This window comes from Bos grunniens, chromosome 2, assembly GCF_055505025.1.
Source record: "Bos grunniens cultivar Pamir isolate PY7600 chromosome 2, Bosgru_T2T1.0, whole genome shotgun sequence".
Classification (NCBI taxonomy): Eukaryota; Metazoa; Chordata; class Mammalia; order Artiodactyla; family Bovidae; genus Bos; species Bos grunniens.
The window spans coordinates 136,139,289-136,164,414 of record NC_141166.1 but is presented as its reverse complement, the minus strand read 5'-3'; the positions used below and the strand labels follow the sequence as shown (position 1 = coordinate 136,164,414).

Genomic DNA, 25,126 nt, shown 5'->3' with positions numbered 1-25,126 from the left:
TAATCATTTCTCATGCAACTGTTAAAATGGATATGTATACCATTTAAAGGGTGCCATGTTTGATTTGAAATCTCAAGAATATCACATTAAACATAAAGTGAGGAAAATTTTGTGTTTCCAGTTGCCAACTTCTATCATTTGCACAAATCTATTTCTTAAATTTATTAAAAGAGAGAAAAACACTGAAGGAGCTAGCCATTTGGCAGGATTGACAGAACTTCAAAGAACCCCAACACAAGGCCACCCTGAGACTGTGACAGACTGAGGTAAAAACAAAACCACTCTTTTAACATATCTGGTCACATTCAATCTAATCCAAACCACAAGCCCATCCTGATTAGTATAAACAACTGCTTCCTTGCCAAGCATAAGCTCATCATGAGTCCATTATCTCTTCCTTCTAAATAGTATTTATTAAGATATCCATTCTTAGAATTACCCCAATTTCCTAAACCCTCCCCAAAAATACCAAATGCAAATTCCATTAGTCTTTGTTACACCACTTATGAAGACATCCCATTTCCAGGGTATGCATTCTCCCATCTGCAATGAGTTAATACACCCGACTCTGTCCAATAACAGGTGTGCTGCAGCTCTACAGAGTACTGAAAAGCAAAAGAATACTATGTATATATCATAAGGCTTGTTTTTCCTGCCCTTGAATGAAAAAAAGAGTTTACATTAGTTGATGAAAAGCTAAGCCCTTGGGAGTTTTCTTGCCTAGGTAATACTACCTTTCACAACCCCCACACTTTGATGAGTCACAGATCCCCACTTGTACTTCGGTGTTGTGACTGAGGCTTTGACACGAACTTTATCACCAATTTTGATGTGAGAAGGAGAACTTGGTGGAGGATAGCCTAGAGATTCCAATAAAAAAACATATAATTAGCATTCATTTTGGGGAACTCTGAATCTAATTAAGAAAGTCAAAAGAACTTAATAAAGAATGTTCTCACCTATAAGTTCCACATGAATATACCTAACCCAGTAAGTGCCTCCTTTCTGCTGCCAATCACACTGCACATTGAGGTCATGTAATCCATCCCTATCCAATTTGATGACTTTGCCCACATCTCCTTCACACACCTCTTCATATGTTCGACAGCATCTAACCATCATTCCCACCTAAAATTAAGTTAAAAATACAGTCCAATGTATAGGTGAAACGATCAATTGTAAAGCAGCATTACTCTATCCTAAGAAAGAATTTCCTCTAGCACCCAGCATGCTCTCAATAATTTTACACAAAATGGCACCAGAACTCTTAAGAAAACTGCCTGGCTTGATGTTTGGGGCAGGAAATACATAAGATGAATTTGGATCAATTTGTGCCAGAAAGCAAGGGAGCTATCAAAGATTAATGGGTTCCCTCAAAAGAACAACCTGACCAAGAGGAAAAATGACTGAAACACATCAAATCCATAACAGCCAATAAACTCATCATATAAGCAAATTAAAGGTTTCTTGGTCATCTTTTTATAGTATAGGATTACCAATTCACAACTGAAAATTCATAATACAAGCAAACAAAAAGCAACCATCTATTCTGCCTTTCCTATACAAACTATTTTAGAGTGACAAGAGTGGATAAAGTTTTTTTCAATGTACAGAACTCTAGATAATAAATTTGGAAGGAATGACAAATTTAGAAAATCACTATTATGCATAATAGATAATAACATTATTATTTAGATAATAACATTATCTAGATAATAACATTAATCACTACTAAAGCTCCAAGATGGACAATTAATAAAGACTGGATGGTACAGATGACAACACTGCATGGTGGGCCATAATACAATAGTCTTTCCCAAGATGCAGCCAAAGTCCAATCAACCTCCAGCCCTCATTCGGACTTTACAGGAGATGCAGACGACAGGGAGGAAGATGTGGGGCAACATAATTTTAGTCACAAATAAATGGCATGAAAAGAAAAAAAAAAAAAGAGTAAAAAATGGTTCTAGGTTAAAAATACACATCACCCAAATGTGGGTGTAATCTTATTTGTATCTAAATCTTAAAAAATTATTGTAACAAGCTATTTTTGGAAAAAACTGGGAAAATCTGAGCCAGAATTAGATAATGAGATAATAGTAAGGAATTACTGTTTACTTTGTTAGGCAATGTTAAGTAACAGTACTGTCAGTAAGTTAAAAATAAAATCCTTTATTTAGAGATACATGTTGTTGACTTATTTAGAGGAGAAATGAGACCATTTCCGGGATTTTCACTGAAGTATACTAATGGGTCGGGAAGATCTGCTGGAGAAGGGATAGGCTACCCTCTCCAGTATTCTTGGGCTTCCCTGGTGGCTCAGGCAATGGCACCCCACTCCAGTACTCCTGCCTGGAAAATCCCATGGACGGAGGAACCTGGTAGGCTGCAGTCTACGGGGTCGCGAAGAGTCAGACACGACTGAGCGACTTCCCTTTCACTTTTCACTTTCATGCACTGGAGAAGGAAATGGCAACCCGCGACTTCCCTTTCACTTTTCACTTTCATGCATTGGAGAAGGAAATGGCAACCCACTCCAGTGTTCTTGCCTGGAGAATCCCAGGGACGGGGGAGCCTGGTGGGCTGCTGTCTATGAGGTCACACAGAGTCGGACACGACTGAAGTGACTTAGCAGCAGCAGCAATGCAGGAGACCTGGGTTCGATCCCTGGGTTGGGAAGATCTCCAGGAGAAGGGAAAGGCTACCCACTCCAATATTCTGGCTTGGAGAATTCCATGGACTATATAATCCATGGGATCACCAGAGAAACCAAGCAACTTTCACTTTAACACTAACTAGAGAGGAGGGCATGGCAACTCACTCCAGTATTCTTGCCTGGAAAATCCCATGGACAGAGGAGCCTGGTGGGCTACAGTCCATGGGGTTGCAAAGAGTCAGACACAACTAAAGCCACTTAGCACACACACACATTCTAACTATAACAAAAGAACTAAAACAGGAAAAGAAAGAATTTAAGATTGAAAAGGACTACACAAAAAGCATAGCGAAAATTTACAATTAGATGGCAAGAAGAGTAATATTTAAAAAAAAAAAAAGCAAAAATAGATTATAAAAGTGTCCAGAATAGGGATAATCAGGAAGCACGGGTGTGTGTGCCACATCACTGTGGACAAGCCACTTTCTGCACATCTTCTGCTCCTCTGTCCTCTGCTCCAGTCATTGTTCCTCCCCTGGTTTGTGCTGGGCCCTCCCTCTCTGACTTTCTGAGATGCTCAAACATTTGCTGAATGAAAACCTAAGCAATCAAGGTTCTAGCCCAATACCATTACTCACCTGAATATTCTCTCTCACATACACAGCATAATCATCGTTGCTTAAGAAATCAGCTCGCTTTTTATAAGTCTGGCTCTCTGTTACAACAGCACCAGTGGACTACAAAAGATAAATACTTTTTTTTAAATGGTGAACCAGATAAACCTACTTAAAAAGAAAGTAGTAAGTGAAATCCATGATATTAAAAAAGTAATAATATTCTATGTTTTCACTATAAAATTCTTCACTTAAAAAAAGACTAATAGCAACAGCACTGTAAGCAGAATAAATCTCAAAAGCTGAAAGTACAGAAAATTTCTGAGGCAATTCCAAATCAGTCCCATAAAACAACTTACTCAAATCAGAAGTAAATATGTCATGTAAATAATGATTTTTTTTAAGATCTTCTCTAATGGCGGCCCAACATCAACAGATGTTAAAGCTAAAAGTAATTAAGGCACAGAAATCCCAGGCAGCACTTAGTAGCTTTGCCACATGCCCAGCAGAACCACAGATAGGCCCCATGGAGTAGTGCAGAGGAATCCAGAACTCAGAACAGACGGGCACAAGGGAAGCACAGACCATAGCATAGGCCGTGTCATCCACATCCTCCACCACCTCCTCGTCTGAACATTCCTCAGACCCTGTGTCTGCATCCGAGAGATCCGTGACCTGCACATCAGCATGGTCCAGCAGCCACCCAACCAAGGCTTCCACGCCTAGGAGCAAGCACACACAGCACAACCACAATGAGGACCACAGCGATTGCGTGCCCGAGGGGCCTCTGACATTAGTATTTCAAGGGAAGCCTACGAACAGAAGGGTAGGCACATTAATAGGCACATTAAGTCAAACAACCATAAGGAAAATACAGTACCTGGCAAGCCAGCAGCATTCCCAGAGGCACCAGTGAGTGACTTGAGTGCAAACTCTATGTTCCTTCTAGGAAATCCCATTTCCATGAGCTGAACTACAACAGGCAGAACAGGACCAGGAGACTGCTTGTGCTTCTTCGCTCTGACTGGGCGAATATGCTGCACAGGGACGGGGGTCGTGGCCTCACTGGAGCTGCAGTCTTCAAACACAGGGCTCAATGGGTGGGTAGACTCCACAGCCAGACACTGACACACAGCCAAGGCAGCAGCCTGGGCAAATGAAAGCAGAGTTTGTAAATCAGAGGACTAAGAAGTCTAGAGAAATGGAAAGTACAGACTACTACAACAAACTGCAGTGCAGAAATATAGAAACCTAGGCTTACATGTGTATTTTTAAACGAATGGATAAAACATGTTTAAAAAAAGACAACTTTCACAGTTTAATGCAGTGGAAAGATTCAATGGCCCAATAACTTCAGCTTCAGTACACACAGTCTACCTGATAAATTACCAAATTAGCAATGTCCACTAAGGAAACTTCACAGAAGCACTGAGCTATGAGTGAGCAACAAGCCAAGGTGAGAGGTTTGATGGGGTGGGAGAAACAGACCCTTGCCGTTCCCAAAGACAAGTCAGTATTTGCCATAAAGTAATGGGGCTAGATGCCATGATCCTAGTTTAATACTGAGTTTTAAGTTTTTTTCTCCTCCTTTACACTTATCAAGAGGTTCTTTAGTTCCTCTTCACTTTCCACCATTAGAGGAAACCGCCCATCTGAGGTTGTTGATGTTTCTCCCGTCTATCTTGATTCCAGCTTGTAACTCATCCAGTCTGACATTTCTCTTGGGATGTGCTCAGCATAATGGTTAAATAAACAGAGAGACAACAGACAGCCCTGTCGGACTCCTTTCTCAATCCTAAACCAATCAGTTGTTCCATACAGGGTTCTAACTGTTGCTTCTTGACCCGCATACAGGTTTCTCAGGAGAGAAACAAGATGGCCTGGTATTCCCATCTTCTTAAGAGCTTTCCCAGTTTGTTATGATCCACACAGTCAAAGGTTTTAGCGTAGTCGATGAAGCAGAGGTGCATATTTTTCTGGAATTCCCTTGCTTTCTCTATGACCCAACGAAGTCTGGCAATTTGATCTCTGATTCCTCTGCCTTTACTAAACCCAGCTTGGATATCTGGAAGTTCTTGGTTGGCATAATGCTAAAGCCTAGCAGGCAAGACTTTAAATATGATCTTACTAGCTTGGGAGATGAGTGCAATTTTCCGATGGTTAGGACATTTTTTGGTACTACCCTTCTTGGGAATCAGGATAAGGACTGACCTTTTCCAGTCCTGTGGCCACTGCTGGGTCTTCCAGATTTGGTAATAATTATGAATTTTGGTCAAAATATTCTTAAAAACTGTTTGAAGACCCTGGAGAAAACAGGAATAGGGGCAACCTTGAGCACAAGGGAAGCCCACAGGGAAGCCACTAACAGGGGCAGTGTCACTGGGCAGCAGCCTGCTCGAGCAAGGACAGGTGAGGGAGAACCACAAAATGTGCGACCTCAAATCCTGGGCTGACTGCAAAGCTGACCATGTGTGAGACTGAGGGGCCCAGCCAGAAGAAACTGCTGGGAGACCCAGTGCTAAGAAGATGGCATGCCATCCCAGTCGAATGAAGTTTCAGCATTTTGGTCAAGACACAAAGGTTTCCACTGGAAGAGGTCCTAAATCTCACAGAACTAGAGACTAGGAGCCAGCCCTAAGGGGAAAATGATAAATCATCACCAAAAATTCTAGAACCAACCTCCTTAAGACTGAAGAAAACTACCACATACTGAACCATCTAAAAAAGAAAATAAAAGACACTTCATATAGAACAATAAAATGTCACATGAATTTCCATCAGGATCAAGGGAGAGGGGATTCCCTGGTGGTGCAGTGGTTAAGAATCCACCTTGCAATGTGGGACACCAACTGGATCCCTGGTCCAAGAAGATCCCACATGCCATGGGGCAACTAAGTCCATAGGCCACAACTGCTGAGCCAGGGCACGAGCGCCTGCAAGGCACAACTACGGAAGCCCTCGCACCTACAGCCTGTGCTCCCCAACAAGAAGAGTCATCGCAATGAGAAGCCCACGAACCAAAACCAGAGAAAGCCCACGTGTAGAAATGACCCACCACAGCCAAATAATGAATAAATAAATCTTTAAAAAAAAAAAGAATCAAGGGAGACAAAACAATCGTGGCTCTCTCTCTGGTACAAAAGCCCTTCCTGATTCATAAAGGACAACTCTAGGTCTACTTGTTTCTCCAAGTCTTATTTTTCCCTCAACTCTGGGCATCTCCCAACATGGCTCTGGGCTGCATCTGCTCAACACCCTTTTCATTGATTAGTTCCTCATTCCTCCGCATCCTGTTTTTATCTGACAAATGACTGGCAACATAGCCTTGCAACAACTTTAACCCAATCTCTCATCTCAGGTTTTCAGACCTAAGGAGCAGATGTCATTCGGACTTGGTCTGAGAAAGCCTGGCACCCTCCTCTCTCTGCTGCCCCCATGCCCAGTATTTCCTGAAGAATCCCTTTACACCCAACTGGCTTCCCAACTCACTCTGGATCCTGGCTCCCCACAGGGTCTTAGTCTCTGAGGATTTCTACGAGGGTATTTTCCACCTGCCAAACTGTCTGCTCAAGATTTTACTCCTGTCTTTGATTTTTTTTTCAGAATGTTTAATATAGTACACAGCAAGAAAGATTTTTTAAAATATCTAGTCTTCCATGTAGTGGGCCATGGAGTTTCCATCATACTCAGTCCTGATCAGGTCTCTTCTATGGGAACACGCCCACAGGCCCCCTCCCCGCAGTCCACAGCGCGTGCAGTGCAGGGCACATGCTCCAAAACAGGGCGTTGGCTGAGAGCCTGGGCATGTTCAAGAAAGGCTTTGGAGTGAGTGAAACAAACGAGCAAGCACCATACAGTGCTCCTAGGTCTAACAGCACTCTTTCAATAATCCTGGAAAAAGATCCCTCCATGAATACTTGAGCATTAACTCATGATGAATCTAGTTAATTTTTACAAACAATTTACAGAAACTCAAAATAAGATTAAACTTTTAACTCATTCATTGTCTGACTAGTACTGCAGTGCTCTATGACAGATACGGTTAAAACCTACCTAGTCCTAAGAATTATTTTGGCATATCATTTAAAATTCAAACCATATCCTTAAAAGAATACACTTCTGGCACACACACAAAATAAAGCTGTTTATAGTTTAATGCAGCAGAGTAAAACTACCAGGTCTACTGACTATACCTCAAGCTCTTGTTTGTCAAATATGGCCTTCACAGGAGACGGCTGGGTGGCCGAGGCCAATAATTGCTGCAAGAGGATCATGGGGGGCTGCGGCCCTTCAGGAGACATGTCCACAAGGTCAGGGGATACAGCTGCGCCATCATCTGAATTTAAAAACAAAATATGGATATATTCAACCACATACACCTCTTTACTATGAAAGACAGTGCACTAATCATGTTAAACCAGATATGATTTCTACCTAATCAAGCATTAGACAAGCAAAATCTTCAAGGCTTTTTCACTCCCTACATTCTGGCCTCAGTCCTTCTTTAGTTCATCTGTCTGTGTCTTTAAAGCCAACCAAAGCTACTTCCCAGATTACTGCCCTTAGTCCAGTTCTTTGCCTTTGCCATTTTGGTGTACACTCATTTCTGCAGAAACCTCTTCTATGAAACCCCCAAGTTTGTATCTCCAGCCCTAGCTTTTGTTAACCCTTGTTCAGACTATAAACTGACACCTAACCCAAATATGTCTAGGGGTTGTAAATCTTCTCAAAGTGCCAGAGAGTAAATAGTTTAGGCTTACTGACCATAGGATCTGTCACAGCTACTCAACTCTGCCACTGAAATGTAAAAGAAGCCAGAGATGACATATAAACCAGCTGGTGCAGCTAGCAGCAATGTTACCATAAAATTTTGTAAGACAGGTGGCTGTGGTGTTTTCCTTAAAGCCCTGTTCTAGACAGCTCCATCTGGAGCCCCTGTTCTGCCCCAAGTGCAGGATGGTAATCCTGATTCAGTGCTGCCATAGTTCCTCAGGGGGATAACCACAGAGCAGTCAATCCAATTTCCTGGGCTCTGGTTTCCTGATCCTCTACAGTTGTGGATTATCTTCAAGGTCCCTAATGTCTAATACAGAATGAATCTGCACTTTTATTAGATTTACTTCATACTCAGCATGCTGTAATTAAATTCGTTAAGTCGAGGAAACGTAACTCTTAAGTCAAGGAAAAACACCACATACTCCATTGGACTTTCTAATTTTGTCAATAGCACTTCTCCCTGTCTTCCCTATAACTTGAGCTTGAAACATTAGCCACCTTTGACTTGCCACTGATTTTCCAAAAGGTCATCATCTAAAAAGACTATAGCATCACAGTCTCTACTGGTACTTTCTTTCCATTTTTTCATGCCTTCCCTTGGAAGACACTTTATCACTTGACAGGATTTCCCCAACTCCATGATCTCCCAGTTTCAAATGCTCCTATAACTCACTAGCATATTTGTCATCCTGAATATCCTCCTTATCATGTGAAGCCCTGCCACATATTCCCAGTCAGCCTTACATTTCACCCTGGTAGCCATTGCACTCTATCACATGATTCAGCTGACCTCTCCCCAGCTTTAGCCCCATATTCATCAATAAATCCTGAGCTCCTTGCAAAGGTCAGTACCCAAATATTCACTGCTTATGCCTCTGCTCCTACTGTCTCCTCCCCCAGGATGGAAAGTCCTTACCCCTGCAGCCAGGGCTGCCACACACCTCAAAGGCTGCTTGCTCTCCCCAGACCTCAGCTCCAGCACCCCAGGGCGCCTGTGAAACTGTGCTCACACGTCTTATAGCACAGAGGCCCATACCTTGGACAGTGCCATCTACTCTCATTTTCTCTCCCCACCCTGACTCCAGACAGTAAATCATAAACAAAGACGATCTTGTTTTCCATAATATTTACCACAATGTCTTTTAATAGGAGATAATAAAAACATATTTCATATTTTTTTTTTCCTATTCAAAATGAAATGAGCTCACTCCAGAAAACTGAGATAATACAGAAAAGTACAAAGAAAATAGTCAGATGAAATTCTACTATCACTATTCTGGTAAGCAGATGAATGCAAATCTACAAACAGATGTATACAGCAATATCTTTTTATCATTTTGCTATTCCCATGGTATTACACCTATATATGTATCATCATTTGTGAATGGTGCATGGTATTCCACTATATAGGTACACCATCTAATAATGGGCATTCAGGTGTCAGCACAAAAATAATATCAACAAAAAAAGCTATAATGAGCATCTGGAAACATGTGTCACGTGTTTCCAGATGAGATGTAAAAAGATGTCAGCACCACGACATCTTTTCATGTGATAAATTCCCACAAGACAACTTATTAATCAGTGAATATACAAATGTATGTATTTTAAAGTCTAACATTTACTCAAATGACTGTTAGATGGTTCTACCAACTTAAATTCCCACTAGCATAGCAAAGTGTTAGGGTGGTGCCACTCTATGCACATGTGAACCACTTTACCGCCTTATTAAAGGATACAGATCCGGATTTTTTAGCTCTGCGGTGCAGCCTGAGAGTCCACATTTCTACATGTTCCTCATATGTGTCATCAATGCTACTGGTACTCAGACCACACCTTATATACGGAGGCAAGAGAACACTGTTTCCCTCCTCCCCACCAAACCCCGTCAGGTTTGTCTATCACTTTTCATCAGATACTGGCCGAACTGCACATGTAGAAGCCATCTGTATTTTCCCTCTCATGTTCCTTGCCTGTTTTCTATTTCTGCCTTTCTTACAGATCCAAAAGAGCTCCTTAAAAAGATACCTGTATGAGCAGCTGCAGCCTCCTGAACAGCTGGCTGAGACAAGATCTGCCTGAGCTGGTCCTGGTGGGAAAGCAGAGCACGGCCCGCCTTCAGAATATACAGTTTTAATTGCTGGCACCTCAGCAGATCCAAGTCTACTTGTCCTGTGGGAAAAAAAGGACTGAGCAGGAAAGGCACATGCTGCTTGGGCGTACCACCTCAGCTGCTGCTCAGCCCTGAGGAGGTCCTGCCCTGAGGGACTCAGCTGATCATGTCAAAGTCTGTCTGCAATCAAAGACTTGCCTTTCCCAGTGTTGTGGGAAAGCACGCTCTTCCTCCCCCAGGTCTTCTCCCTTTCTTGCTCCCCATGCATTACTTTGGGTAGGGGTGACGATTATGGCTTAACATAGTTAGAATCAAGTTAGCTATTGCTGCATGCATGCTCAGCCACTCTGTTGTGTCCAACTCTTTGCAATCCCATGGACGGTAGCCCACCAGGTTCCTTTCGCCATGGGATTATTCAAGCAAGAACATTGGAATGGGCTGCCATTTCCTTTTCCATAACTATCGCTAGTATAATCAAATATTTCCTAAACTGCTAAAATTTCAACCCCATACCTACATCACAAATAAAATACTTTCTTGTCATGCCAAGACATCTATGAGACAATTTTGTCAGAGACTTACAACATACAGTTCTGTAACTCATCAAAATCATGGCACTCTCTAGAATCTTGGGGCTTCCCTGATAGCTCTCGAATTTTATCTAATCCAACAACTGCAGTAATGTCCCTGAGTTGACTGAGGAACAGCCTAGGGAAGACACTACAAAGATATAGGCAGCCCACAAGAAGAGTACAGAGAAGGCAATGGCACCCCACTCCAGTACTCCTGCCTGGAAAATCCCATGGACGGAGGAGCCTGGTAGGCTGCAGTCCATGGGGTCGCTACGAGTCAGATACGACTGAGCGACTTCACTTTCACTTTTCACTTTCATGCATTGGAGAAGGAAATGGCAACCCACTCCAGTGTTCTTGCCTGGAGAATCCCAGGGACGGGGGAGCCTGGTGAGCTGCTGTCTATGGGGTCGCACAGAGTCGGACACGACTGGAATAACTTAGCAGCAGCAGCAGCAGCAGCAAGAGGAGTGAGACTACAATCATAGCTGCAGCATTCCAAAGCAAGACATGCTGGAGGTCATGGACGGCAGCTTGGAGCTGTGGGAATGTGGGTAGGAGGGCACAGGGAGAGTGAGGGGTGGCGCTAGGGCAGCAAGCGCCAGTACCTGGCAGGCAGGAAACACTGGCTAAGGGACACAGTTAGTTGAATTGTGGACATGCCATGGTTTACTTGCACCTGACCCTCTAGCCAGATATGTGAACTGGAGATCCAGAGTTAAAAGTGTTCATCATCATTAATCCTACAGCAGCAATTACAGGGATGGGAGAAATGGGTGAGAAAACTCAAGAAGAGTGGACCTAAAGAGCTAGAAATTATGGATGAAACCTCAAGGATTTCCAATGTGCAAAGAATAGTCAGGGAGAAGAACTCTCAAAGAACATATGAGCAGCAATGTAAAGAAAATCAAGACAGCAGTGGAAGAGGAATATTTTAAGCATGAGTGGCCTTGGTCTTTCATGGGCGGCCTGCATCCAAATACCACGTGAAGCAGGACAAAGCACACAGGCCCTGCTGGGTATGTCTGTCATGAGGCCAGGAGCAGAGGTCCCAAAGTGTGATTAAGACAGGGGGTTGATGGGCAGTGAGACAGAAAACAGACTCCTCTTCAAAAGGTGTGCTCAGAATATACGCTGGCCGGTGTTCTTCAGGTGCCACCCTACCCCAGCATCATTCTTTGTATCGCACACTCTCATCACCACTCCCATCATCGCTCAACCAATGGCCAATCCATCTGAATGCAAAGGCTTCAGCAATGCAAGAACTTACTCTGACAAAAGGACAAACACTGCTCAAACACTAGTTAAGACTGTAGCTGTTTCATCATGAAGCACATGTACTGACCTGCAAAACCCTGTTTAGGTGATTTCTTTATTTTGTGCTTTTCCAATTTGCTTCCAGCGAGGTTCACCAACTGAGCCCACACAGACAGCATGGGCTCTGTGAAGGGCAGGTTAGTGACACTGAACGCCACGGCGGGGAGCTAAAGAAAGAGCATAGAAACCTTCAAAGTGTGTCCATTGAAAAGAACAAACAAATGTTCTGAAAAGTTAGCATAATCAGGAATCTTAACTCTAAAATAACACATGTATTCAAAACTGTTTTTACATCTGAAAATAATTTTGACAGATGACCCTGAAGGTAAGATAAAGACTTACATGTATAGTAAATATAACCTAATTTTTTCTTGTCAACTTTTTAACAATGATTACATGATGGTGGTTGTTATTCTCAAGTATTTTCTATACATTTCAAATTTTCTATGACATGCATATCCTATAATCATCAAAAACAGTACTGTATTGAAACATACAGTAAAAGTGCACTTTTTCACTTTCACTTGCACTTAGGTTACACAAAGTACATAATTCACTCACTTTCCGAATGGACCCCCAGTTCACAGATTTAAGATGACAGTACCTGCTAAATATAGTCATGTCACTCAACACAGTAATTAAGCATTTTCTACATGAACAAAGATCATCATTTTAAAGGAATCATTTTTAGGTTTTTTGAAAGTTGAATTGTTCTATAAAAAATAAATTTCATAAATTCACATTCTAAAATAAATACAACTAATACACTTACACAAGATCTTCTAAATAACTAACACCCTTTCATGTCTTTAAAGGCTAAAATAAGACACATGAACTGCTAATCTATACAACCCTGTGAGACCTGATTAACCACAGGAATGGAATGCAAACAGAGAAAGAAAGGCAGTTTTCCTCAAGGTGGATAGCTACCTAGAAGGCAGACCCAAACCACAAGAATCAAGCTCCTTCTGGTTCTAATATAAAAGCCCTTCACCTTACTACCTAGCAACCTGAACATAAGTTCACTTACTGGCTTCAGCTGATTCAGTGGGCAAACACGACAGGTTCGCAAGTCACAGAACTGCACAGTGATTTTGCCCTTCGGAGTGATGCGAGTCACGGTGCCTTCTCCAAAGTCATCATGCATGACTTGTCCCCCTAGTCGCAACCGGCCGTCAATGCCTCCAATGACAGCCAGGACTGCCATGAGGCTCCCCACCTCAGGGTTCTCACAGTCAGGAAAGTAGTCATCTAACAGAGCCTAGTGCAGACAGACAGCAAACTTGAGGAGAGCCCAGAGAGGTAACCTACTTCTTATACATTACAATTAAGCCAAATTTACTTTTTATATTAGTTTCCTCAATAATTTTTTCCAGTAAAAAATATTTTTAAATATATCCATGAACAAAATACATGGCATTTAAAAAGACAATCTGAAAGTTAAATCAACATTCTACAGAGAAACACTACCAGATGTGCAAAGCGCATGCAGCACCCACCCCTTCAGCCGGCTTTCCTGCACAGCTGCGAGTAACCGAGTGGAGCTGTGAGTTGATGTACTTGTTGATGAGCCCGTTCCACTGGCCCAGGGAGTGCAGGGTGCGGAGCAGCGCCACCACCTCCTCCGCCAGCGTGCTGCTGTGCGTAGCAGTCAGGGAAGCCTGCGGGCGGGCCCTCCGCCTCCTCAGAGTGGATTCTGTAGAACACACACAAAGGAAGGGCTACATGACGCCCTGCTTGCTCACCCAGGACACCAGGAAGGGGGAGAGATGCCCACCTCTGAGGAATGGGACATCTGAAGAGCAGGTGGTGAGCAAGCTGCCCAGGAAACCAAAGAGCTTTTCCACAAGGCACTCCATGTCCCTGGCCCGCTCTGTCTTGTCCCATGACGGCAGTACTGCTTGCAGCAAATGTACAGCTAAGATCTGATAAAGGTAATTTAAAACAGCAAGTATTAAAGAAAGCCATTATCTGAAAAATTATGAGGTAAAAGATTTTAATTTTTGTTCCTGTAATGCAATTAATCGTGTGAAAATTCTAACTATTTTACAGCCACATAATTACCTCAAAGTTGATTAATAATATGAATTATCAGGTTAAAAATAAGCTACATTACACATGCAGATACTCATTTAATTAAAAAATAATTTCTTTAGTTTAATTCTTCTCAAGACAAGTATACCACAACTATGGTGAAGATGAGAGCAGCTGATCATAGAAAAGCAAGTCATCTAAGGCTTAACAACTTCATCAATTTAAAATAATCAATATCTTTAGCCTCTTGTCTCAGGGCTTCCGAGGTGGCCCTAGTGGTAAAGAACCCGCCTGCTAATGCAGGAGACGTAAGAGATGCAGGTTCAATCCCTGGGTCGGGAAGATCCCCCAGAGTAGGAAGTGGCAACCAGTCCAGTATTCTTGCCTGGAGAATCTCTATGGACAGAGGAGCCTGGCAGGCTACAGTTCAAGGGTCATAAAGCATTGAAACAACTGAGGAGACTTAGTATGCACTGGTACCTAGAAAATCCACCCTGTGTTAGTTCTTTTCTGCACTCAGGAACCTAATTACAATGGCCAGCCTGATGCCAACGCTGATGGGGCTCCCAATCCCAAAACTCACAGTGAGCGTAGATCAGTGTGGCAGCACAGTTAGTTACCTGCCGCTGTAGGGAGGCAGCGGTGAAAGGCGAGTGTCCCTCCACAACCTTCACAAGCAGTGAGATCCAGGGCGGGGAGCTGAGGGCCGCGCACATATGCGGCGTGAGGGCGATGCTGCGCACAAAGCCCAGGGTGCACCAGCTCCGGTGCTGCTCCCGGCACACCAGCCTGCTGGGGGAGGCTGGCAGAGCAAGACAGACCAGCTTGGCACTCACGCTCTAAAAACAAGCACTCAGAACCACCTTTACTTTCAACTTACCTAAGTCACACATTTTCAATAACAAGCTCCTTTACAAATATACTACAACGTCACTGACTCTAAGTGAGAAGAACGGGAGAATACTTGCAAGTTAGCTCAAGGAACACTTCACATTTTAAAATCTCTAAAGTACATGGAGATGGAGTAATTCAAACTCGTTAAGGAATTTCATCTATGTACTGTCTCTAAGCAGTAGGAAAACAATCTACAATTCAAATAGAGGTTATCTGTGGGAGGGCAAATACCATAGTTTATAAATTTCACATGTTTTAAGTATCTCCCATGAGCTTGTTTATATTTAATCTGCATCATAAATTCCCAGCCCAAGTTTTAAGAAGGCTGTATTCCTAGAAAAAGAGTAAGAGGTTTTCATGAGACAGTGACCCTGACTGCTCCTCCAGGGTCTGCACTCATGGACACCTGGGGTGTCCACACCCTCCTGGCTGGCAGAGACTCTGAGGTGGGGGCATGCCACGTGACCTGCTCAGACACCAGACTAGCTCCCTTCCCCAGCTTCCACAGTCCAGCTCCCTGTTCACCAGGGACACTGCTCTTCAGAAACACGCTCATGCCACTCACTCAGTCACACTTAACAACACATGTGCACAGGCCCTGGCACCCCACCTCAGACGCCACTCTCACAGTCACTCGCACAGTCAAACTCTCCACATACCCAACTACACACATGCACACTCAATCTCACTCAAATTCACACATGCATACACATACACACTTGCACACACACACATACACATTTGCTCCAATCACTTCTTCAACTTCTCCCACACTTACACATACTCATATTCACATACTCAAACACTTTGGTAGACTGAATTGTACCCTCAAAATTCATGTTCACCCAGAGTCAGATGTGGAGATAAATTCTTCACAGAGATAATTATGATAAAGATTGAGATGACATTATACTGGATTTGGGTGAACCCCAAATAGAACGAAGGTACTTATAATAAGAGGCAGAAAAGAAGAGGGGAGGCATTCAACTAAAGATGAGGCAGAAACTGGAATGATGTGACCATACACCACACTTTTGAAGCCTGGAGGTACAAAAGCTAAAATTCAGGGTCTTCCCCCAGAGTGTCAGAAGGAGTATGCCTTGATTTTGGACTTCTGCCATCTAGAATTCTGAGAGAGTGAAGTTCTTGTTTTAAGCCTCTGTTAAGAGTTGAATTATGTTCCGCGACAATTCACATGTTGGAGTCCTAGTCCTTAGTACCTCAGAATGCAACCTTGTTTGGAAACTGATGCACTAAGTTTAGATGAAGTTAAACTAGATTAGGGTGCATCCTTAATACAATGTAACTGACATTCTTATAAAAAGAAATCTGGAGACAGACACATACAGGGAGGATGCCATGTGAAGATGAGGGATGCCAAAGGGAAGATGAGGGAAGCCAAGGAACGCCAAAAGATTGCCAGCAAACCATCAGATGTTACAGAGGGCCATGAACAGATTCTGCCCTCAGATTCATAAAAAAGAACTCAATATGCTCATTCTTTGATCTTGAATTTCTAGCCTTCAGAACTGTGAAGAAGTAAATTTCTGAAATTGAGACGGCCCAGGCTATGGTACTTTGATGTGGCAGGTTGTGTCTGTGGTGCCTTGTACACCCGCAGAGTGTGCAACACCCAGAGTGAGCTCTACTGTGAACTACCAGCTGTGGGCGCTAATGATAAATCAGTGCAGGCTCAACAACTGTGACAAACGTACCACTGTGAAGGGTGGTGCTGATAACGGAGAATGCAGCTACCATGTCTGTGGTAATTCATCACAGCAGCCTTACCACACTGACACACACACACCCACAATCACCCACATACACACACACCCAAACTGATAGCCCAGTTCTGACTCTCTGGCCCACAACTCCCCACTGCATACATGTCTTGTCTGTTGTTCCACTCTCCACCAACATTCGCAGCAGCCCACAGAGAGTCTTCGTGGCTTCGCTCTGCATAACTTCAGCATGGACTCCAGCAGAAAGACAAAGAGTTTGCAGTAAATTAACAGTGCTGGTAAGCATCATTGCAGTGGGGTGAATATTCCTTTCAATTTGTTCAGCTTCTGAAAAAAAGAATCAAAATAAGGAACTACACTTCCAAAAAAAAAAAAGGAAAATGTCTCTACATGTTAACTTAAGGGATTTAATATCACATACTTCTTCTCTTACTGTAGACAGGGAAGCAGTTCTTTACATTAAAGATGGAATTCAGGATGCACTGAACACTCACCCTAACTGAAGGGAATAAGACTTTTCCATTACAGTTTAATTTTTTAAAGCAATCTCATCCTACAGCTCAGAAACACCAGAACAATTCCAAGGATTCATTCCTTAGAAAAACAACTTCAACGTCAGAAGTTGGCTGCTGCTAAGGTGGCTGTGCCCTGGACAAGTATTAGGTGGGTGCTTCCATGGAAGGGAGCCACATGCTCACATGTACGGATCACTGGATCTTTGATAAGGAATACACGTGGAACCGGACCATCTTTCTGTCACTTGGCCAGCCCTGCTCAGGCCCCAACTTCACAACGGAAACCCCCTGGCAGAGAGGTAGGAGTAGGGACAATTGGCCTAGACACTGTCAGATCCAGTAGTAACAAATCAGCATTGACTACCTAGGTGGGGCCACACAGCTTCCCGTGTGCTACTCCTAAAGTGCCCCAGACAGGCATCATCGGTTTATATCTGATATGCGTGGAGTGGCCTACACACACCATGGGCACAGAACACCTAGCCCACCTTCCACACCACCCTTTCTCTAGTGAACTCAGTCTCTCGGGTTTTCTCTCCTAACCATAAAAGTGATCTTGGGAGCCTGTCATGCCATGTATACAGCAGACACCTGAGCCCCAAATCAGTGCCAGCCTCCTGGACAGTCTCACCAAGACTGGTATCCCAAGGTCTTTCAGACATGTCTGACAAATGTCATGAAGCCCTCCTCCTACAATTCTGCCTCTTAATACATAGGGTTTAACTTTCTGAGGTCATCAAATTCTCATCTTCATTTTACCAAAGGCAGTAAAGTACTAACTCTGCACTGTGTGACACATTCTGAGAGAAGGTGAAAGAAGGAAAAACACATGCTTCAGGGCATGGCAAGGCTATGTCCACTACACAAGGCACTGGCTCAGGGATCCCCGAAAATCCACCTGCCTCCACAACACTATCTCCAAGAGGGACAGGAACTATCCTGCCCCTGGGCCTGCTTCAACCAGACCTTCATGGAAAGCTTCACCTACGGAGTGCCACTCTCACTCCCAAAAGAAAGGACAAACAGCACATGCACACAGCTTGCCAGGGCCCCAAACACCCACCAGAGTCATCCTCTGTGTCTGAGTCCTCTGCCGAAGGCTGTGTAGAGACTGGGAGCTCTGCCAACTTCAAGTCATACTTCCCCTCCTTCCCCATCCTGTAAGAGTTGGTGCTGCCTGTGTCCCACTGGACCCTGATCCACCCATCCTCTCCAAGTTCACCAATCACACGGCCAAGGCCAGGAGGAGGTCCATCCTGAGGAAGCCAAAACAAAGACTGGTTAAGAGAGTGCAGGCCTCTCACTGGAACACTGCCTATAAGGGTGGCTGCACAGACTTCAAGTCAGCAGAGGGCTCCAAATCCACCTATACTCAGAGCTCACTTCATCACTGTAGTGAACACCAGGACTAATCTGCCCACACTCCTAACAAAAGAGGTAAGTGGGGGAAGAACCACCTCACTTAGCATCCTCTATAAGCCAATGCAGACACCAGACTTTCCAGCCTGGTTCTGCCACCCTGCTCACTGGCCCCCCCTTATCCCACATGGGGCTTCACAAGGTTGGGAACCTCAAACAAGCACCAGAATCTCCTCACTCCCTTTCACTCTTCAATTTTCCCTCAAACCTTAAGACTGAAACTCTACTTCTAATTTCTACGAGTAGAAGATGTTTTCAGGATGCTGCTATTTGTCCTGGACACACTGATTTCTGAGATGATTCTCAGGAGGTACATGCTTAAGAATGAAGCTGAGAAAACCTGGACAAGACAAGAATGCTCTACATCACAGTAGGGTGAGCACTGGCCTAGCTAGTTGCTCCAGTAATGGTGTAGAGCCCAGTCCCAACATCTACTCAGGGAGACCCGACAGACACGTGAGCAAGGTGCTGGGGGAAGAAGGGGAAAGACGGACACTGCCCAAGCAGGTGCCTGTAGCTGCTGGGTCAGGATACCTAACTGGCACCTGGCCATCAGCTCACAGAGGCAGGGTCAGAGCTTTCACGACATGATTATTCAGATGCAGTTTACTCTCTCCTGCTCACCCTTACTCTTGGTCCAGGCTGAGCCTCAAGTCAAGCCTAGGCCAGGAGTGTCCCAAAACAAGCAGCTACTCCTCTAAGATGTGGTCCTGTTCAAGGGCCCTGGAGCAGGCTGCTGCCCTTCTCTACTGGTGCTGAGATTCTATTTGCCCACCCAGGAATCGGTAACTACATCGCCTGTCAACCACACCTGTCTTTTGAGTGTAGGTATTTATTCCAGTCTCCACCCACTCATTGCATGCAGGTCAGGATGCGCAGAGGGTGACTAATGTGTGGCTAAAGCGTTTAACTCAAATCTCTAAGGACCTGATCTCCCCATTTCCAGTCCACGCCTCTCATGACCCTGGTTCCAATCTTCATCATGGCGGCCAACTCCGGCCCTGAAACTGGCAGCTGTACCGGGGCTGTTTCCTTCCGTGTCTCTTCCAAAACTGTAGCAGAAGCTCCTCGGGCAGAAGCATTCATGTCTTCTTCAACATTATCACAACTAGGGCCTATCAGAGCATCAGAAAAAGCAGATGAACCAATAAGCAGTTAAGTATTAATGAAGATGATAATTTTAAATAATCTATAGTGTAGTTTTTACCAATACAACAAATACCATCAAAGATTTACTGATGAGAACTAAGACATTTAAAAGGTAAGGAGAGGATAAAATATATAAATATGTATTAGAAATATGTAGAAGATTTTAGAAACTCTCAGAAAAGATATTTACTCTATTTCCAGGAATTATGATCCACTCCAAAAAGCAAAAATGATTAGAGAGACACTCATTACTCATATTATTAGAACAGGAAAACAAATGATATACAAAACCACCTAAATGTTTAACACTGTGAGAAATTAACAACCTTTAATTATGGTAATGTGAAGAAAAGAGCTGATAAGGAAGGCCTGATACTGCTGTCCCCAGAAAAGCCTGTTTATAGGGTTGGCCCTCAGCTGGCCTTCGGGAACCTGGATTTCGTGAAGGCTCCCACCAGTCCTTAACTGCCAAGAAGCCATTCCTGTGCCTACACTGCACAAACAACATGGTCTCTGCTAAAACCTGCTTCTTTCTGGGGGGTGTGAAGCTTACTCAAGTGCCGGGCAGAGATGCCTACATGACCTGCCCCAGTGAAAGCCCAGGGCACCAAGTCTCCATACTTTGCATGTAAAGACAACACTTCACATGTGTGGTCACAACTCTTTGCTAGGGGAACTAAGTGCACTCTGTGTGTCTCCCCCAGGAGAGGATTTGTGTCCGGTCTCTCACACTTTACCTATGTGCCACGGCTGATTCTGCTTCCTACTCTTTCACTGTAACAAACTTTAGCCCTAAGTGTGACTATATCTGGAGTCTTGTGAGGCCTGCGAGCAAATTATTAAAACGGGAGGTGGTCTTGGGAACCCTGACACAGGGGTGGCAGCAACAGGATTTGTTAGAACAATGCGAACTCACTCAAATATTGCAAAACCACTGTCTGGTACAAGGGAAAATGAAGGAGTAGGGACATGATGAAAATATGGTCCCTGGCGGCCATGGAACCCCTCACAGTATAAAACAGAAGGTGAGCTGTAATCCGTGAGAAGGAAAATTTACCAATGTATTCGAAATAGGAAATTTAACCCCAGGAACCAGCACGCTGGCCTGAGGGAGGGGTATGCACACTGGTAACCCTGTGGTTTTTATTCTCTCTCCAGGACAGAAAAGGCCCCAAACATTCCTTTTTGGGCTTGGTCGGGTGAAAATGTTAAAGTTTGTGTTCTGCTCACCTTCAAGAAGGAGGGAAAAAACATTGCTCAATTCCCAGGTCAGGAGTAAAGCTTTAAATAAACTGGAGGGAAAATAGTCTTTTTCTCAACCTGGGAGTGCCTCTGTGAGGCCCCAGAAGGGGCGGGGGTTCCATCTAGCTGGTACCTCCCCAGGCAGCTATAACGTTAACACTGTAAACGCTGAATTTGCTGCCAAGGGTTTGAATACATTTTGCGATAAGGAAAAAAGGAGAATCTTTTTTTAAGTGATTTGTATTTTGTGGCTATTGTATGTGAATATATACAGAAAATTTAATATAAAATATTGTATGCTTATGATTTCTTATATGAAGGAGAATCACCTTGATTAGAGAAAGCAACAAAGAGAGATATGTATTCATTGGACACAACTCCTTGGCTTTTCACAGTCAGTACTGTTAACAGAGGAAGCCCCCATAATTAACAATTTGTGCTCTTTTACCTATTGGAGTCTCTGGAAAAAAAGGGAGACAACAGGAAAATAGAGGCAACTTTAGATGGAGATATATTTTTAAGATTTTTAAAAGCAATTTTTAGTTGTTAATGAGGTCCACAGAAATCAGATGCTGACTCAGAGTCTGGTGCATATTTCTGAATGGGTCCTGTGGGCACAAAGACTAGCAAAATCAAATTGCTTAGGAAAGCTTTGCTCTTTGATTTGGATTTAGAACACTGGCTCTGCAGTATCTAAACATTTCAGCAAAGAACAACATTATAAATGAATCAGATTTACCAGACATGAAGAGACATTCTATACACAACCAGCAGAAAACACACTCTTCTCAAGTGTTCACAGGGAACACCCTCCAGGAGAGGTCACAAAATGATAAACTGAAATAAACTAAAATCATATAAATTATATTCTCTGATCACAGTGGAATGAAACTAGAAATTACAACAAAAGCTAGGAATGTCATAAATATGTGAAAACTAAACAACACACAAGTATGTGAAAACTCAACGGGACAAAGAAAGAAAAACCACAACAAAAAGTAATACTTTGAAACAAATGAAAACAAAAACACAATATAGCAAAGCTTAAGAGATGCAGCAAAAACAGTACTAAGGAGGAAATTTAAATCTATAAATGCATACTTAAGATCTCAAAACAACTAAACAACTTAACTATACCTGGGGGAACTAGAAAAATAAGAACTAAGTAAACCTAAAGGTAGCAGAAGGGAAATAACAAACATTAGAACAGAGATAAATAGAACAATAGAATCAACAGTGAACAGTATGTGATGGCTGGATGGCATCATATCCATCTCTTACATCACATACATCTCTTCTTAAACTGGTAAAGTCTACCAAACACTAAAGAAGAATCAATACCAATTCTAACTCTTTCAAAGACAGAACAAGAGGGAACTACTCGCTAACTTACTCAATGAGGCCAGCATTACCCTGATAACAACAACAACAAAAATCTATAAAATATTGCTCAAAGAAATGAAAGAAGACCTAAACAAATATAAAATAATCTCATATTCATGGAATAAAAGACTTAATATTGTTAAGAGGGCAGTACTCTCCAAAAGGACCTACGTACAGATTCAATACAATCCTTGAAAATTTCAATGGCCCTTTAGCAAACACGGAAAAGCCAGACCTGGAAGTCATATGGAAATGCAAGGGACCAGAAATAACTAAAATAATCACAAGAAAGAAAAAGCTGAAAGACAATTTTAAAACTTAACACAAAGCTTTTATCAGTGTTCAAAACAGTGTGGGATTAGCGCAATGACAGACACACAGAACAACACAAACAAAACTGAGATTCTAGAAGGAAACTTAAATAGCTACAGTCAAGATGATTTCTGACAAGGGTGCTAAGAATTTGAGAAGTCTTTCCAAAAAATGATACTGAAACAACTGGATAACCAAAAAATTAATAAAGTGAACCCTCATCTCACATCATATTAAAAAAATCATCTTAAAGTGGATCACAAAACTAAATACAAGACTTGATGAAGAAAATATAATGGGTAATCCTCATGACCTTGGATTTGCCAAGTATTTCTTAGACATAACATCAAAAGCACAAGCAACAGAAGAATAATAAGAATACTAATAAATAGACATTTTATAATTTCTGTAAACCAAAGTAAAATAAAACCCAGAATGGAAAAAAAAAAAAAAAGTCCTCCAATCATATCACTGTTAACAGTCTAGTATCTAGAATGTCAAAGGACCTCTACAACTCAACAACACACACAACTGAATTTTTAAATGAGCAAAGGACCTGAATAGACATTATTTCCTAGATATACAAATGGCCAAGAAGTATGGGTACAGAGACTAATGTCATTCAGTATTGTTGTTGTTTGGCCACTAAGTTATGTCTGCCTCTTTGTAACTCCATGGACTGTAGCATGCCAGGCTCCTCTATCCTCCACTGTCTCCCAGAGTTTGCTCAAATTAATGTCTATTGAGTCAGTGATGCTATCTAACCATCTCATCCTCTGCCGCCCTATCTCCTTTTGCCTTCAATATTTCCTTGCATCAGGGTCTTTTCCAATGAGTTGGCTGGCCGCATCAGGTGGCCAAAGTATGGGAGTTTCAGCATCAGTCCTTCAAATGAATATTCAGGGTTCATTTCCTTTAGGATTTACTGGTTTGATCTCCTTGCAATCCAAGAGACTCTCCACAGTCTTCTTCAGCACCACAATTTGAAAGCATCAATTCTCTGGCACTCAGCCTTCTTTATGGTCCAACTCTCACATGCGTACATGATTACAGTAAGTTTGCTGGCAAAGTGACATTTCTGCTTTAAAATATGCTCTCTAGTTTTCTCATAGCTTTCCTTCCAAGGAGCAAGAGTCTTTTAATTTAATGGCTACAGTCACCATTCACAGTGATTTTTGAGCCCAATAAAATTGATCACTGCTTCTACTTTTTCCCTTTCTATTTGCCATGAAGTGATAGGACCAGATGCCATGACCTTATTTTTTTTTTTAACGTTGAGTTTCAAGCCAGCTTTTTCCCCTCTCCTCTTTCACCCTCTCCAAGAGGCTCTTTAGTTCCTCTTCACTTCCTGCCATTAAAGCGGCATCATCCGCATATCTGAGATTATTGATATTTCTCCCAGCAATCTTTGATTCCTCCAACTCAGTATTTCACATGATGTACTCTACAAGAAAGTTAAATAAGCAGGGTGACAATATACAGCCTTCTCATACTCTTCTATCAATTTTGAACCAATCCATTGTTCCATGTCCGGTTCTAACTTTTTCTTCTTGACCCACTTACAGGTTTCTCAGGAGAAAGGTAAGGTGGTTTGGTATTCCCATCTCTTTAAGAATTTTCCACAGTCAAAGACTTTAGCAATGAAGCAGAATTAAGATGTTTTCTGGAACTCCCTTGCTCTCACCATGATGCAACAAATGTTGGCAATCTGATCTCTGCTTCCTCTGCCTCTTGAAACCCAGCTTGTACATATGGAAGTTCTTGGTTGAAGTCCTGGTAATGGACTTCCCTGGTGGCTCAGATAATAAAGTGTCTGCCTACAATGCGGGAAACCCAAGTTCATTCCCTGAGTCAGGAAGATCTCCTGGAGAGGGAAATGGCAACCCACTCCAGTACTCTTGCCTGGAAAATCCCATGGCCGGAGAAGCCTGGTAGGCGACACTCACTCCACAGGGTCGCAAAGACTCGCACACGACTGAGCAACTTCACATTGTTTCTTTCTTTCTTTCTTACCAATATGCAAAATGAGTGCAACAGTACAGTAGTTTGAATATTTGTTGGCATTGCTTCTTCTTTGGGATTGGAGTGAAAACTGACCTTTTCCAGTCCTGTAGCCATTGAGTTTTCTAAATTTGCTGACATACTGACTGCAGCACTTTGACAGCATTATCTTTTAGGAATTTAAATAGCTCAGCTGGATTTCCATCACCTCCTCTTATTTTGTTCATAGTAATGATTCCTAAAGCCCACTTGACTTCATACTCCAGGATGTCTTGCTCCAGGTGAGTGAAAACACCATTCTGGTCATGCCGCCAGTCACTAATACCTTCATTGTATACCTCTGTGTATTCACGCCACCTCTTCTTTCCAGTCTCTTCTGCTTCTGTT

The 25,126-nt window shown here is 42.8% G+C and overlaps 1 protein-coding gene across 9 annotated transcripts in view; it reads right to left on the bottom strand.

Annotated features, from left to right (window-relative positions):
* The window catches only part of HERC2 (HECT and RLD domain containing E3 ubiquitin protein ligase 2), a 235,206-nt gene that overhangs the window by 99,503 nt on the left and 110,577 nt on the right, over positions 1 to 25,126 (bottom strand). For 6 of the 9 annotated variants that reach the window (XM_086363170.1, XM_086363210.1, XM_086363152.1 and 3 more), the window contains 15 exons: positions 19,580 to 19,767; positions 18,297 to 18,489; positions 16,863 to 17,045; positions 14,703 to 14,884; positions 13,826 to 13,973; positions 13,548 to 13,744; positions 13,079 to 13,309; positions 12,077 to 12,215; positions 10,075 to 10,218; positions 7,464 to 7,606; positions 4,151 to 4,418; positions 3,856 to 3,992; positions 3,295 to 3,393; positions 960 to 1,128; positions 735 to 860 (listed from right to left, as the gene is read on the bottom strand). In XM_086363170.1, coding sequence (XP_086219296.1) covers positions 735 to 860; positions 960 to 1,128; positions 3,295 to 3,393; positions 3,856 to 3,992; positions 4,151 to 4,418; positions 7,464 to 7,606; positions 10,075 to 10,218; positions 12,077 to 12,215; positions 13,079 to 13,309; positions 13,548 to 13,744; positions 13,826 to 13,973; positions 14,703 to 14,884; positions 16,863 to 17,045; positions 18,297 to 18,489; positions 19,580 to 19,767 — 2,547 coding nt within the window. The remainder of the gene's footprint in view (positions 1 to 734; positions 861 to 959; positions 1,129 to 3,294; positions 3,394 to 3,855; positions 3,993 to 4,150; positions 4,419 to 7,463; positions 7,607 to 10,074; positions 10,219 to 12,076; positions 12,216 to 13,078; positions 13,310 to 13,547; positions 13,745 to 13,825; positions 13,974 to 14,702; positions 14,885 to 16,862; positions 17,046 to 18,296; positions 18,490 to 19,579; positions 19,768 to 25,126) is intronic. The other 3 variants (XM_086363184.1, XM_086363178.1, XM_086363216.1) reach the window with 2 other exon arrangements.